Below are 17,443 nucleotides of genomic sequence, written 5' to 3'. Positions count from 1 at the left end.
GATTTCATCCATTGTGCATCCTTTTATTTGGGGGGTGGTGGGGGGCACAGTGCATGTGGCCCAGGGATGGAACCTGTACCCTCTGCAGTGGAAGTGTAGTATCCTAATCACTGGGCCACCAGGGAAGTCCCTATTGTGCCTCCTTTGAAGAACATAAATACAGGTATAAATTTCAGAAGAAACAAGTGTATCTCTGTTTAGAGTATTAAAAAAATGTTTTGAAATATACAGTTCTTTTGGTAATAGTTTTCATTGCTACTGAAAATTAATTTATCCTTCAGCATACAAGAGACAATTGCTTTTTATTTTTAAGAATGCTTATCAAGTCTTGACATATAAAAATAATGGCAGTAAATCCACAACATTCTTTAAATGTTCCTTTTATCTTTAAAATGGCATGACTAAAAATCTAAACATAAGAATGGAAAGCCAGGCTGGAACATCTATTCTAGTTTTATCACTAATACCACCTCATGACTTAAAAATAGTGACAAGTTTTATATTATGGTTTCTTCAGCTGTGAACTGATCCTAACTATGTAACAGACAAGGGGAAAAAAACATAAGCCTGGTACATGAATAAAGAGGTTACAGGTCCAAATGCATTTCTCCAGGGGAGTTTCACTTTAGTGTTCACTCAAATGATCAATTTTAATTTGAAACAAATAAAATATCTCACATTAGCTTGATACTGCTCCAGAATCACATGACCTGGGAATTCTGGCTCGGGCACAGAGGCAAACTTCTTGATAATGTCTTCGAGCGCTTGGAGACCAGCCATCCGCAGCTGGTTACTATGATCGGTTGCAGCCATGAATGCCATGCGAATTAGGTCAGAGAGATGAAGCACCAGGAGGTCATCTAAAAATAAAAACAGGAGGCAGAAAGTAAAACATCTCCAAAATTAAGTGTACTAACGAAAAATACAAAGTGGAATTGTTTTAAAAAGCATTTATGATCAACATGTTATACCAAGTTTAAAAATAAAAAAGATATACTTTCAAGAAAGTTTCCATATCATAATCTCTGAAGAACTGTGATAAACCTTTATACAATATGATAACATGGATGATATTATAGGATGTATGATGACATCTGAAGCAAAATAACTGATTACTATAACTTTCCCCAGTGGAATCTGTAATTCTTTTGTCAACAGGGATTGGCAAACTTTTTCCATAAAGAACCAGATAGTAAATATATTTGGTTTTCCCAACCACGTAATTTCTCTTATAACAATTCAACTCTGCTGTTGCAGTTGGTACATAGACCATATGTACACAGACAGCTATACTGTGCTCCATAAAACTATTTATAAAAACAGACTGCAGGCTAGATTTGGACTGCAAGCTGTACTTTATCAGCCTCTACTCTGGAAAAGATATCTATAAGGTTAGATGGAGAAAAGGGAAGTCTTTTTCCTTTTAGCCCTTGAATAAAGGCTGCCCTAGATCCATACTATCAAGCACAACAGCAAGTATCAAAAGAATTCAAAAGATACTAAGCAATTTAACTACATCTTAAAACAAAGTTAAAAACTATTTAAAGGAATATACCAAAATGCAGCACTAGTAACTTAAAATTTGCAATGTCTAGCAGCTAGCTAGATGGTGATGGTGTGATCGCTCACCTAGAGTCAGAAACATCCTGGAATGTAAAGTCAAGTGGGCCTTAGGAAGCATCACTACCAACAAAGCTAGTGGAGGTGAGGGAATTCCAGTTGAGCTATTTCAAATCCTGAAAGATGATGCTATGAAAGTGTTGTACTCAAATCAGCAAATCTGGAAAACTCAGCGGTGGCCACAGGACTGGAAAAGGTCAGTTTTCATTCCAATCCCTTAGAAAGGCAATGCAAAAGAATGCTCAATCTACTGCACAACTGCACTCATCTCACATGCTAGCAAAGTAATGGTCAAAATTCTCCCAGCCAGGCTTCAACAGTACGTGAACTGTGAACCTCCAGATGTTCAAGGTGGTTTTAGAAAAGGCAGAGGAACCAGAGATCAAATTGCCAAAATCCACTGGATCATGGAAAAAAGCAAGAGAGTTCCAGAAAAACATCTATTTCTGCTTTATTGACTATACCAGAGCGTTTGACTGTGTGGATCAACAAGCTGTAGAAAATTCTTCACGATATGGGAATACCAGATCACCTGACCTGCCTCCTAAGAAATCTGTATGCAGGTCAGGAAGCAACAGTTAGACTGGACATGGAACAACAGACTGGTTCCACATCGGGAAAGGAGCACATCTAGGCTCTATATTGTCACCCTGCTTATTTAACTTATATGCAGACTACATCATGAGAAACATTGGGCTGGATGAAGCACAAGCTGGAATCAAGATTGCCGGGAGAAATGTCAATAATCTCAGATATGCAGATGACACCACCCTTATGGCAGAAAGTGAAGAACTAAAGAGCCTCTTGATGAAAGTGAAAGAGGAGAGTGAAAAAGTTGGCTTAAAGCTCAACCTTCAGAAAACTAATCATGGCATCTAGTCCTATCACTTCATGGCAAATAGATGGAGAAACAATGGAAACAGTGACAGACTTTATTTTGGGGGGCTCCAAAATCACTGCAGACAGCATATTTAAAAGCAGAGACATTACTCTGCCAACAAAATTCCCTCTAGTCAAGGCTATGGTTTTTTCCCAGTGGTCATGTATGGCTGTGAGAGCTGGACCATAAAGAGGGCAGAATGCCAAAGAATTGATGCCTTCAAATTGTGGTGCTGGAGAAGACTCCTGAAAGTCCCTTGCACAGCAAGGAGATCAAACCAGTCAATTGTAAAAGAGATCAACCCTGAATATTCACTGGAAGGACTGATGCTGAAGCTCCAGTATTCTGGTCATCTGATGTCAACAGACAACTCACTGGAAAAGTCCCTGATGCTGGGAAAGATTGAGGGCAGAAGGAGAAGAGGGCATTAGAGGATGAGATGGCTGGACAGCATTATCGATGAAACGGACATGAACTTGGGCCAACTCTGGGAGATGGTGAGGAAAGGGAGGCCTGGAGTACTGCAGTCCATGTGGTGGCAAAGAGTCAGACACGACTGGATGACTGAACAACAACAGAGGTTTATAATATCCTGGGATTTTCTGACCCACAGAACGGTAACTTAATAAATTTCTGTTAGTTTAAACCATTAAGTTTACAGTCATTTCTTACAATAACAACAGAAAACTAACACAACCAGCCTCTTCTACTTGGAAAAACCCTCCCTCTTCCTATAAAATTCAGCTTCAATATGACCTCTTCTTTGAGGTTTTCCCTAGTTCTTCAGGAAATGAATAGCAATTTTTATGTTCCCAAAGTACTCTATCCTTCCACTACTGGGAAATATAATTATTTGAGTGACAAATTTGTCTCTTTGTCTTCTAGACTAGAACATCTTCAAAAGCACAGACTGTTATTTTTTTCCTTCTGGATCCCCAATGGATAGCAAAGAACAAGTTTTGATGACTATTTGATGAATGACATGATTAAAGACACTGTGTTCACAACATATTGTGCTTTACTGGTATCCTATATCAGATTCACATTTTATACCCAGTGTAATACTGTTTTACTTTTTGTTTTTTAATCCATCTGTGACTTTTATTGCTTCTTACACACAATACAATAAACTGGAAGGCATTTTTAACATATAGACCTCAATACTGATAATACATACCATGTCTTCAGATATTTTAAAAAATGACAGGATGATGAAGAGATAACAAAGCATAAGATAAGAGACTCTGTTACTCTACCAGTCTCTCAGCTTCTCTGGGTTTCTTCATTTGTAAGTGAAAATACAAAACCTGATGATCTCTGTAAATTCCGTTTAATATCTGATCCAGGGGATATATGGTATAAAAGCTTACAAACGATCAAAAAGTAAAAAGGTTTCAGTAATAAACAATTTTACCTTTTCAAAAATATGCAACAGCATTTCTGAAATCTGAGTTTAAAATCTGCCATGGCATTCATAAACTCTGACATTCTCCATGGCTGGGGACTGCAAAATGCACTTTATTTACTCACCTTAAACTTTTGCTAAAAGTAGGATAAGGTAAGAAGGAAACATATGTTACCATCATCATTACGCTCAGGGCCATCATTATTCTTAGGACAAATGATTAAGATGAATATATCTTTAAGGTAGATAGATATATAACTTTGGCCCACTTTCCTCAACTTACCTTCCAAATAGAGATCAGAAGAGAGACAGTATGTAGAGAGGACAAAAAACAAAGGCAAAAAGCAAGGAAACTTAACAATAAATGAAGAGCACAGTCTAAAGCAGGTTACAAAGCAGTAAAATATTTCAAACCTATTAAAAAAAATACTCGGGGGAAAAGAAGTACTGATTTTAAACTTACTTGTGGGGTTTCGTAGTTTAGCAGAACGTGCCAGGGCAAGATCAAAGTGAGCCTGGTCTGCATTCTCACACAGATTGATGATTCGACACAGGCAATCAGCAGCAAATACTCGAGTGGCCCAGCGAGGTGCCACGAAGGGCTTTGACTTATCTTCTTCTCCGAGTGTGGTAAACATGGTATCATCATCCATCTCATCTTTCTTCTCAAATTCCTCATCTTTTCCACTGCTTAAAGGAGTTGCAGTACTCATATCTGTAACAAGAGTAAAAGCACATTATAACAACCTCACGTATAGCAAAAATGATGCTTTAGATATAGCACTGTTTGAAGGAATCTAATTTAAAAACAGTAGAATTGGCAAGGTTCTTTTTAGAGAATCAATTAAAAAACCAAAGAGGGGGACTGGGTACAAAGCATGTAAGACAGGCTCAAGGGTGTGATGTACACCACGAGGAATACAGGCAATAATTTTGTAATACATGTAAATGAAAAGCAACCTTTAAAACCTGTATAAAATTAAAATAAATAAACAATAAAAGTAGTTATCAGATATCACTTTGAAATGCAATAATGTTGTTTTGTCTCCTTGGCAAGTACTTTCACAATACTTATTTTTATGAAAGGTATGATTATTGATCTGTTTATGACAGTAAAATAAAATTTCTCCTTAAATATATTTAATTTAAAAAGATAAATAAAAATAGAAATGAAAAACCAGGGAAAGAATAACAAAAATATTTACATATTTCACTACTTCTACATCTTATGTTGAACAAGACAGTAATCTGGGATTTTAATATATGAAAATTAGTTTGAACTTAGTTATCTGCCAAAAAATAATCAGAGTTCATTAGTTTGTAATATAATTTAACCTTAATTAATCCCTTTACAGGGATTTATAGAGTACAACTTATTATTATTTTAAAATGTAGGCTCAAATTTATATATATGTATGTATATCTATATATGGTATATATCAATAGATATGTATCAAAAATAAATAATTTTCCTTATTTTAAAAATATTAAATACATACCACTAGAAGCTGCTAGGACATCTTTACAAAGCATTAGCCAATGAGAAAGCTTTTCTACAGCCAGCGATGACAGCATATGTCCCAAAGTATCATGGATATCAGAACATAATTTTCTGTCTGTCTCCCGGTCTAGCATTCCAAAAAGAAGTCCCTCAAGACCAGTTTCTGTTATATTAACACCTTGATGCCGGCAATGGATATCACTTCGAGAACTTGCTCCAGGCGCAAAAGGACTAACATCTGAAAAGCAAATATTTCAAATGAACTTGTACAGGATTTTATTGTATACTAGTGGTAATAGTTAAGTTAAAGACCATGATCTACATGTATATTCACAACAACAACAAAACCAGTTAGCTATATATACACAATTCAACTATGGTCTCCAAATTACATGTTTTTAGAATTAGAATTTAATCTGACAATGAAAGTAAAAACCCTGCTCTTTAAGACTGATTATCCTACAGTATTTTAAACAAATCTCCAGGGAATACTTGATAAATATATTTGATTTTAACAAGAAAAGTGTGGGAAAGAGATATATTTTTAAATAGATTTAATCATCTGAAAAAATTATTGGTATATATGTTGGATGAACAAATTGAAATTGAATCACTCCAAAGACATAATAAGGAGAAGCTTGCAGAAAACAGCCACAGCTAAGGGAATTCAAAGACAGCAGGAAATGGAAGGTTCTGAGGAAGTAACATTCTAGAGAGATTAAGCACAGATGTCTACTTTTCACTTAGCAGTATAGCGTGAATATTTTCCCGTAGCAGGAATTAGACTTCCACAACATGAATTTACATGAACATAGCAAATCAATGACTTAGGAGTACAGTAACTGATTACCTACTGAGGAGGAATTCCTGAAAGAGGCTGGGTCAAAGGGTTAGCACGGTTTGAAAACTTGGAGGATATACTGACAAAAAAACCCTCCAAGGAAACTTGGGTGACTTTATGTTTCTACCAGTAGTATAAGAAATTTATTTTATTCATATCTCTCCCAACACTGGTTAAAATCATAATTTTTAATCTTAATCAGTTTCATAGAAGAAAAATGCTATCTTATGACTGTATTAACATGTAACTATTTAATCATTAAAGGTATTTCATATGTTTGTACTGCTTCCTTGATAAAACATCTCTTTTGTGTACTCTTGCGATATTTACAGATGCATTGAAGAGTTAACCTAGCAGGTCCCAGACTACCCTATGAAGGTCTGATATCACAGTCAGTCCTTGACTTGCATTTGGGAATTGGGTTTCAAGAGAGCCCCATCATTTCCTGATAAAAGTGGCTGAGTATGCCTAAGTTGTCTGTACCAACAGCAGGGTTTATGCTGGACATCTGTTTAGGCTGAACAACAAACTTTCAGAAAATCTGAACTTCCAGTATATGCTAGGTAAATCATGCCGATTTGACTAGCCCCTAATAAAAACCTTAGGCACTGAGGGTCTAGCAAGCTTCACAGGAAGACAGCATTTTACATGTGTCATCACAACTCCTTGCGGGGGAAGTAAGCATATCCTGTGTGATTCCATGGGGAGTGAACTCGTAGAAGCTTGTTGGTCTGCTCTGGACTTCACTCCATATACCTTCTCCCTTTGCTGATTTTGCTTTGTATCCTTCTGCTGGTATTAATCATAGCCATAAATGTGACTATATGCTGAGTCCTAGTAAATCACCAAACCTAGGGGAGGGTGTCGTAGGCCCCCTGGCACACATTTGTAAAAGCTTTAAAATATTAAAATACAAATGCACACATTTTAATAAACAAAGGATATTTTGTGAATATTTTTCCCATTCTTAGTTTATCTCTTTCAATATTGATTATGGTGACTGGCAGAAAAGTTCTGAAATTTTTATTCAAGAGAATTCTGTAACTACTTTTGGTGCTATGTTTTCTCTCCAGAAAGCAGTAATGTTTACTGCTGTATTTTTTATAGTAAACTTCCTATACACTCTACAATACAGTGTGTGCTTGCTAACAGAGTTCTTATTTACATTATGCTAAAATTGAAGCCATTTTAGTATATTACTTCTTGGTACCCAAGAAACTACTATGCATTAGGAACCTCTTAAAAGTAGAAATTTTCTCTCACTATAGAGGAAATATGTCTGTCAATTAAGCTCTTAAAGTTCCCAAACCACCTACCCCTAGAACCAGAGGAAAAATGAAAGTGAAAATCACTCAGTCGTGTCCGACTTTTTGTGACCCCATGGACTACACACTCCACGGTATTCTCCAGGCCAGAATATTGGAGTGGGTAGCCTTTCCCTTCTTCGGGGAGTCTTCCCAATCCAGGGATCGAACCCAGGTCTCCCGCATTGTGGGTGGATTCTTTACCAGCTGAGCCACAAGGGAAGCCCAAGAATATTGGGGTGAGTAGCCTAGCCCTTCTCCAGGGGACTTTCCCGACACAAGGATCGAACCAGAGTTTCCTGCATTGCAGGTGGATTCTTTAACAACTGAGGTATCAGGGAATCCCCAGAGGGCCAATTATATATGCAAGCTATACTTAAAATCCTTGAAAAAGCAAAAAGAACTGAAGAAAGTAAAGATCTATTTTTCACTACCTAAACATCTACTGACATTTCATAGTTTAATTGGTTTCTGTGGTCTTAACTTCTTCAAGGAAAAGTAACATCACAAAAAATTAACTATTGTCAGACATCGGAAGTTTTGAAGTATCCTCAAAATTATCTTTTCAGAAGCCTATTATGGATACAAGGCAATATCCCTTATACAGTTATAATGTCCTTTAGGGATGGCAGAAGTGTTCTGACACCCCAAAATTTTGAGCTATGAAATTTTTAAAAGGTCAGTCAGTTCAGTTTCTTAGTCGTATCCGACTCTTTGTGACCCCATGAACTGCAGCATGCCAGACTTCACTGTCCATCACCAACTTCCAAAGTTTGCTTAAACTCATGTCCTTGAGTTGGTAATGCCATCCAGCCATCTCATCCTCTGTTGTCCCCTTCCCCTCCTGCCCTCAATCTTTCCAAGCATCAGGGTCTTTTCCAAGGAGCTGGGTATTCGCAACAGGTGGCTAAAGTACTGGAGCTTCAGCTTCAGCATCAGTCTTTCCAGTGAATATTCAGGACTGATTTCCTTTAGGATGAACTGGTTTGAACCCTTTGCAGTCTTGAGAAGACTCTTAAGTCTTCTCCAACACCACAGTTCAAAAGCATCAATTCTTTGGTGCTCAGATTTCTTTTGAGTCCAACTCTCACATCCATACATGACTACTGGAAAAACCATAGCTTTGACTAGATGGACCTCTGTCAGCAAAGTAATGTCTCTGCTTTTTAATATGCTGTCTAGGTTGGTCATAACTTTTCTTCCAAGGAGCAAGTGTCTTTTTATTTCATGGCTGCAGTCACCATCTGCAGCGATTTTGGAGCCCCTAAAAATAAAGTCTGCCATTGTTTCCATTGTTTCCCCATCCTTTTGCCATGAAGTGATGGGACCGGATGCCATGATCTCTGTTTTTTGAATGTTGAGTTTTAAGCCAGCTTTTTTGCTTCCTTCTCTCACTTTCATCAAGAGGATCTTTAGTTCTTCTTCACTTTCTGCCAAATGGGTGGTTGATCTGCACATTTGAGGTTATTAATATTTCTCCTGGCAATCCTGACTCCAGCTTGTGCTGCATCCAGCCCAGTGTTTCTCATGATGTGTTCTGCATGTAAGTTAAATAAGGAGGGTGACAATATACAGCCTTGACGGACTCCTTTCCCGATGTGGAACCAGTCTGTTGTTCCATGTCCAGTTCTAACTGTTGCTTCCTGACCTGCATATAGATTTCTCAGGAGGCAGGTCAGGTGGTCTGGCATTCCCATCTCTTTCAGAATCTTCCACAGCCTGTTGTGATCTACACAGTCAAAGGCTTTGGTCTAGTCAAGTAAGAAGAAATAGATGTTTTTCGGGAACCCTTTTGCTTTTTCGATGTTGGCAATTTGATCTCTGCCTTTTCTAAAACCAGCTTGAACATCTGGAAGCTCACAGTTCATGTACTGTTGAAGCCTGGCTTGGAGAATTTTGACCATTACTTTGCTAGCGTGTGAGATGAGTGCAATTGTGCAGTAGTTTGAACATTCTTTGGCATTGCCCTTGTTGGGACGGGAATGAAAACTGATCTTTTCCAGTCCTGTGGCCACTGCTGAGTTTTCCAGATTTGCTGGCCTATTGAGTGCAGCACTTTCACAGCATCATCTTTTAGGACTTGAAATAGCTCAACTGGAATTCCATCACCTACACTACCTTTGTTCGTAGTGATGCTTCCTAAGGCCCACTTGACTTCACATTCCAAGATGTCTGGCTCTAGGTGAGTGATCACACCATCATGATTATCTGGGTCATGAAGATCTTTTTGTATAGTTCTTGTGTGTATTCTTGCCACTTCTTAATATCTTCTGCTTCTGTTAGGTCCATACCATGTGTGTCCTTCATTGTACCTATCTTTGCATGAAATGTTCCCTTGATATCTTTAATCTTCTTGAAGAGATCTCTAGTGTTTCCCACTCTATTATTTACCTCTATTTCTTTGCATTTGATCACTGAGGAAGGCTTTTTTATCTCCAGACTTCCCTAGTAGCTCAGATGGTAAAGCATCTGCGTACAATGCAGGAAACCCGAGTTCAATCCCTGAGTCGGGAAGATCTCCTGGAGAAGGAAATGACAGCTAACTCCAGTATTCTTACCTGGAAAATCCCATGGACGGAAGAGCCTGGTAGGCTACAGTCTATTGCGTCACAAAGAGTCGGACTGCACGACTTCACTTCACTTTGCTATTCTTTGGAACTCTGCATTCAAATGGGTATAGCTTTCCTTTTCTGCTTTGCCTTTAGCTTCTTTTCTCAGCTATTTGTAAGTCCTCTTCAGACAACCATTTTGCCTTTTTGCATTTCGTTTTCTTGGGGGTGATCTTGACCACTACCTCCTGTACAATGTCACGAACCTCCTTCCATGGTTCTTCAGGCACTCTGTCTGTCAGATCTAATCCCTTGAATATGTTTGTCACTCCCACTGTATCATCATAAGGGATTTGATTTAGGTCATACCTGGATGGTCTACTGGTTTTCCCTACTTTCTTCAATTTAAGTCTGAATTTTGCCATAATGAGTTCATGATCTGAGCCACAGTCAGCTCCTGGTCTTGTTTTTGCTGACTTTATAGAGCTTCTCCCTCTTTGGCCACAAAGAATATAATCTATGTGATTTTGGTATTGACCATCTGGTGATGTCCATGTGTAGAGTCTTCTCTTGTGTTGTTGGAAGAGGGTGTTTAAAAAGTTAAAAATGTAAAACTACCAAGAAAACTATATGGGAATTTTAAAAGTAACAAGTTTTATTTAAAAGAGTAAGAAAATTGATGATATTTCAATGCAAAAATGTTATTTAATAACTAATACTTAAAAAGAACACTGACTGATAAAAGGACTTACTGGTGCCACTGCTCTCTTTGTCCCCTGAATTTTTTGCCAGGCTCATGGCATATTCACATACTTCAGCTGCTTCTCTTTGGGCAAGCTGCCGGAGACAGGCCACAGCTGCTCGTCGAAGTAATAGATGGGAACTACACAGGTGAACCTGTAAACAATAACAATTTTAGACTTTTTTAAAAAAGCTGTAATCTCACTTGTCTAACGAACGTATATTAACACCTAATTTCTGAAGAGGCTCTTCATATAACCCCCTTATTTGTTTCCAATAGAGCCAAATGATGGACTTTTCAAAAACTAGTAATACCAATAAAATATATAGAGTATTTTAATAGGCTACAAAAGAACTGCCCCAAGTCTTGGGTTAAAGATCATATAATATACTTAAATTAAAATCCAGAAGGATCTTTTGCACATTTTATACACAGTCCTATTAAACTCTGTCACCGACATTTTTTTTGGACCTAGCGAGTGTCATATTGAATGAAGTCAGACAGAAGGCGAAATATCATATGAAAACCCTTACATTTGGAGTCTAAAAAGAAATAATACAAATGAACATAAAACAGAAAGAGACTCACAAAGTTAGAAAACAAACTCATGGTTGCCAGGGGGAAGGGATAGTTAGGACTCTGGCAAGGTCATGTACACACTGCTATACTTAAAATGGATAACCAACAAAAACCTATTGTATAGTACACAGAACTCTGCTCAATGTTATGTGCTAGCCTGGATGGGCCTCAGAGAGGTTTGGGGGAGAATGGATATAGGCCTATGTATGGCCGAGTCCCTTTACTGTTCACCTGAAACTATTACAACATTGTTAATCGACTATGAAGTCACTCTGTCGTGTCTGACTCTTTGTGACGCCATGAATGACACAGCCCACCAGGCTCCTCTGTCCATGGAATTTTCTAGGCAAGAATACTGGAGTGGGTTGCCATTCCCTTCTCCATGTCACTGAAATTTTTGAAGTGCACAGAGATCAAGTGTACCAAATGAAAAGTCACGGGGTAGAGCACACAGTAAGAACTGAAAGTAAAGGAAGGTACACATTAAAATAAGAAATTAAAATTAAGCAAACATAAATATCTGAAAAGAACTGCAAAAGATTCTTTTGGTAGAGAATATTTTTCATTTCAAAAGTTCCCGAAAGAATCACTGTAGTACACTCTAATACATGATATAAACCATAAGACATACCACTGCATAATAATTAAGAACTCAGGCCCCAGTTGCCAGACTGGGTTTAAATCACACACTTACTCCTGTGTGGTCTTAGGGAAGTTACCTAACCTCTCTGTGCCTTGTTTGCTCATATATGAAATGAGGACAGCAATTTCCCACAGGAATATAGTGAAAATAAAATAAGTTAAAACAAATATTTTATTTAGAACAGTAGATGATACATAGTAAATCATATAATAGATAATAAATCTATTATCACTCAATCTATCAATCTGATTCATCAAGCAAATATTAAACTCTGCTCCATATGTTGCTTTTTAAGCAAGGAAGCAAGACATTTTAGAAAGAATCTCATCTAGAAATGATGGAGGGGAAAATAATTATATGGAAGACATCACTCCTTCACAATGCTAGATAATGTATTTTTATGCTGTTAATATAGCATTTGTAACTCATTTCTGAATAAAGCTTACAATCATTGAAATTATACCGAGTATTAAAAAAACAAAATATAACTGAGGAGAGAAAACCTAACAGATCAGATTTTTTTCAACATAATGTTTTCTTTTCTCTTCCTAAAAATAATGACATTTTAAAACTTTCAAATATCCTATAGGTAAGGTTAAGCATGGTCATATGACACGGAAAGAACAAATCTCTCAGAGTTTTGCTTTTTTATCTGTACAGAAGGGCCCTACCTATCTTATGCAACTGTGGAAAGATCAAAGGATTAAACATATATGAAGCATAACACCATATAATTTCATTTAATTACAATTAAATAGAATTGTAGCTAAGAAAATACACTCAACATATCCTGGGTCAAAGTGAAAGAAATAAAATATTTTAAGGTTTACATCATGTTTTCAAAAACTCAGTTTTAATGATCCTGAAATGGCTGGATGGCATCACTGACTCGATGGACATGAGTTTGAGTGAACTCCGGGAGTCGGTGATGGACAGGGAGGCTTGGCGTGCTGCGATTCATGGGGTCGCAAAGAGTCGGACACGACTGAACTGAACTGAATGATTCTGAAGTCACTTCCCCACCCCTCCATTTCAACATCTCTGATATGAGAGATACAAATTATCACTGATTGTGTTTTGCAGCCACTGTAAACCAGGTAACAATTAACTTGTATTTGTTTGGAAACTTGCAACACTTTCTGGTAAAATCCACAAAATATCAGGAAAAAAACATTAAATTTGATAAAAAAAAAAATACGTGGCTTCACGCAAACTTCTTAGCTGCTCAGATATAATCACAATTTACTTGACATCTATCAGTAGAGCCTGGTGTAGCCTTGTTCTTGAATTTTATACAAATGGAACCATGAAGTCTGTTCTCTTCTGTGTTTGGTTTCTTTTCAGCAATATGTCTGTTGGACCCATCCACGTGATTCCATATAATAGGGGTTCATTCATTTTTACTGTTGTATAATATTTTATTGAAGAATGACACCGTTATCCACTCTGCAGAATGGAGCACACTTTGGCTGTTTCTATGTTTTTGGCTAGCACAAATAACCCAGGAATGAAAATTCCTGAGGATTTTTTTGGGCACACATGTGCATGCATTGCTCTCAGGTATTCACTTTAGAGGGGAGTTGCTGGATTATATTGTATGCATACTTTCAACTTTTGTAGATTATGCCTCACTGTTTTCCAAAGAAGCTTCTTTTTTCTTCCTCATATTCTGCAAACCTTAGGAACACCGTGCTGCTTGGTCCTACATTAGGCCTCTAGTTAGTTAGTGTTAGCCACTCAGTCATGTCCAACTCTTTGTGATCCCATGGACAGTAGCCTGCCAGGCTCCTCTGTCCATGGAATTCTTGAGGGAAGAGTAATCGAGTGGGTTGCCATTCCCTTCATTAGGCCTCTGTGAAGTGAAGTCGCTCAGTCTTGTCTGACTCTTTGCGACCCCATGGACTATACAGTCCACGGAATTCTCTAGGCTAGAATACTGGAGTGGGTAGCCTTTCCCTTCTCCAGGGGATCTTCCAAACCCAGGTCTCCCACACTGCAGGAGAATTCTTTACCAGCTGAGCCACAAGGGAAGCCCAGAAAGCCCTGTTATTTAAACCATACGTCATCTTGCTAACCTATCCCTTCTTGTGCCTGCCATGTACTTATATTCAGGACAATGAGATATCCCTGCTCTGTCACTGACGACGTGGGCATTTAGCTCAAGTCTTTTTCTCACTGACATCTCCTACAATCATCCCAGGTAATGTACTTGCTATGTGCAGAAAAGATCTGGACAGAAGAATGACTGATCACATAGTATAGAAAGCATCTACTTGCCAGGAGGAAAATAAAAGTAATCCAGAGTGGTGGCTGTTCTTGCAAAAACACATTTGAACAGTTCCATCATATACATTTTAATATTTTTATATAATCTCATAAAGATTACTGTGGTGAAGCTTACCTCTTAATAGATTTGCTAAAAAAAAAAAATCACCTCATTTGTGTTAGGTATTACACATGGTATCACATAATATGGTCTCTTCTGGTGGCAATGGCTGAATAGAGATGAACATGAAGTTTACAAAAATCAGCCCTGATTTCACTAATTTGGATGAATCCATGTGTGAACTATTTTATTAGAGAGTGTCAAAAGATTTGGTAATGAAGACAGCTCAAAGGGCATTTGGTAATGTGGAATCAAGAGAGCCACTCGAGTGGCCCTCTTTTTTATCTTTTATCTCCCATGCCATCTCCTTCCCAGATTTTTGGAAAAGGTTCAGGAGAGTGCTCCAATATACCGTGTAACAAAACCCTTGATGCTATGCTAAAAAAATCATTTTGGATACATTATTTTCCGTTAACACACAGGACACTCAGTATGTTCCCTGTGGCGTACTGGTAACCTTCAATGAAATAAAGAAATTCACGTTATTACTTGACCAGATCCTCTTAAACATGTTCCATCTCATAAGGAAAACTTTCATAGTATAATTATATTTAAGGAGAAAAAAATGCACAGAGGAACCAGACAACTGAGGAATGCGTGTCTGAGTCTTCATCACATTTATCAGTTGCCTATCAGAGCTACGCTTCCCAAGTGGCTCAGCAGTAAAGCATCTGCCCATTATGCAGGAGATGGTGGGGTTTGAGCCATGGGCCAGGAAGATTCTCTGGAGTAGGAAATAGCAACCCACTCCAGTATTCTGGCCTAGAAAATTCCATGGACAGAGGAGCCTGACAGGCTACAGTCCATGGGGCTGCAAGGACTCAGACACTACTGAACGCACACACATACCAGAGCTGTATCATGTAACTAGTTTACCGTGCTCAAGAGATGCCATCTGTGCCCTCAAAACCTGCGTGTTAGGCCATGGCTTTTGACAGGATGGCACATAGCTTGTTGCAGAATGCAATCTGGAGTATACTATTAATTGACTATTTTCTTCGTGGATGTTCTTTGGAAACATTTCACATGCACCTGGTTTCCACGCTGTGGCACATTCAAACTCCTTGAAGGTGTGGGAATGATTCCCCCTAAATTATTGTCCAGCTTCATCCTGTGCCCTTATGACCCACCTCCCCCTTTTTCCTCTCAGCCTCTGACTAAACGATTCCTTAAATGCATTCCCTCCTTCCCATCTCAGGACCTTTCACATATTTTTCTTTCTGCTTAAAAATAAGTGCTGTTACTCCAATATCATATTTCTCCCCAAACTAACTCCTATTTACCCTACAGTTTGCATCTTATATATCATTTTTTCAAGGAAATCTTTTCTGAATGCCTAGGTTATGATAGGATTCTCTCTTTATATGCTTGCCTATAGTCTTTTCTAGCATTCATTGTAAACAATCACTGTTGACCATGTTAACCACACTTTTCTTTAATATTTTCCTTTTGTGCTATGTATAATGATTTTTGTACATTTTTTAAAAAAGAAAAAAAATTTTATTCTTAGAGCTGCATCCAAGAAATTCCACTCTCTGTACAACATACTTGCCCAGCTTTGAGGTATGTTTAGTCCAGAGAAAGTCCTCTGGACCTTATTTAACAGTTCATTAAAATATTTCCTAAAAGGTGAAAAAGAAAATCAGTGAATAAAATAAACAGTCATAAAGTGACTACTGAAACTGAAACTAGAATGCACAATCCAGGAAACTTACTTTTTTTGCTTTGCTCTAGTCTGATCTTTTGGAAAACAAATTTTGGGTTCCCTAAACAAATAAAAGAATGAAACAGCTTTATACTTACACAAAGGCTAGGAACAAGACTGGATAAATTGACATGTCGTGGTGCAAACATGTGAAGCTGCTGAAGGCAAGATATGGCAGCTGCCTGGACGAGAGAATCTGAATGGTCCTGGGTTATCGCACAACCCACCAAACAAGAAGAACGGATTGTGGAAATTGTTGCTCCATTCCCTAAGAGCAAAGCAAAAGACAACATAAAATACAATGATTTTATTATTAGTATCACCAAAAATATTCCTAGAAAATAACTATCTTCTAAATAACTCCTTTCCAAATAAACACACAAAAAAGTATACCTGAAACTAACACCACACTGTAAATCAACCGTACTTCAATTAAAAAAAAAAAACTATGTTGAATTAACATTAACTAGTACATTTGCTCTATTGTAGGTTTGATACTGCAACTATTAAAAATCACTATAAGAAATGCCCTGACTTTTTTTCCCCTTACATTTTAACAGCTTACATTTTATCAAGCAAATAAAATCTACAAAATAAGAGTCAGCAAACTTTTCTTAAGAGGGCCAATATTTTTTATTTTGCTTGCCAGGAGGCAAAATCCACACTACTCTATGAGGGAAGTGCCTACATAACCACTTATAAAGAATTCTCACCTCATGGGTTGTTTAAAAAAAAAAAAAAAAGACCAAACAAGTGGGCATCTGACAAATTTGGCCCATGGATCATAGTTAATTTGCCTAACCTGCCTGTCCCCTATTATAAGAAAGTCATCCTCTAAATTCCTCTCCTTGAAAGCCAATGTCAAAAAAGAAGTTACTTCTCAAAGGATGTAACATATAGCATAGAGAATACAGTTAGCAATCTTATGATAACTATATGGTAACAGTTACTAGACGTAACGTGGCGATCAATTCATAATATATACAAATGCTGAAATACCAAGTAGTACACCTGAAATGAATACAATGGTGTATATCAACTATGCTTCAATCAAAATTTAAAAAGGAGTCACTTTTAAGAAAAATAATCCTCTTTCTGATGGTTTTGTAAACAAAAATTCTGTAAAATATATAAAAATGATTTCAAAACACAACAGTTTATGAATGACAATAATGCATCTTAGATTTACCTAGCTTTATATTTATCCTCTGATAAGCTATATTGTCTTTTAAGCCTATCATTGTTTCCTTTGGAAGAGCCAGAACATTCCTTATTCTCCAGTTCTTTG

At 37.5% G+C, this 17,443-nt stretch overlaps 1 protein-coding gene across 1 annotated transcript in view; it reads right to left on the bottom strand.

Moving 5' to 3' along the window:
• Window positions 1–17,443, bottom strand: part of HEATR5B (HEAT repeat containing 5B) — a 98,442-nt gene that overhangs the window by 37,775 nt on the left and 43,224 nt on the right. The window contains exons 20-24 of the mRNA XM_068966777.1: window positions 16,254–16,423; window positions 10,853–10,997; window positions 5,405–5,644; window positions 4,369–4,620; window positions 679–860 (exon numbers count right to left, since the gene is read on the bottom strand). Of these exons, the coding sequence (XP_068822878.1) occupies window positions 679–860; window positions 4,369–4,620; window positions 5,405–5,644; window positions 10,853–10,997; window positions 16,254–16,423 (989 nt within the window). The remainder of the gene's footprint in view (window positions 1–678; window positions 861–4,368; window positions 4,621–5,404; window positions 5,645–10,852; window positions 10,998–16,253; window positions 16,424–17,443) is intronic.

This window comes from Capricornis sumatraensis, chromosome 1, assembly GCF_032405125.1.
Source record: "Capricornis sumatraensis isolate serow.1 chromosome 1, serow.2, whole genome shotgun sequence".
In the NCBI taxonomy this organism is placed as follows: Eukaryota; Metazoa; Chordata; class Mammalia; order Artiodactyla; family Bovidae; genus Capricornis; species Capricornis sumatraensis.
This window is presented reverse-complemented; position numbering and strand designations above follow the sequence as displayed.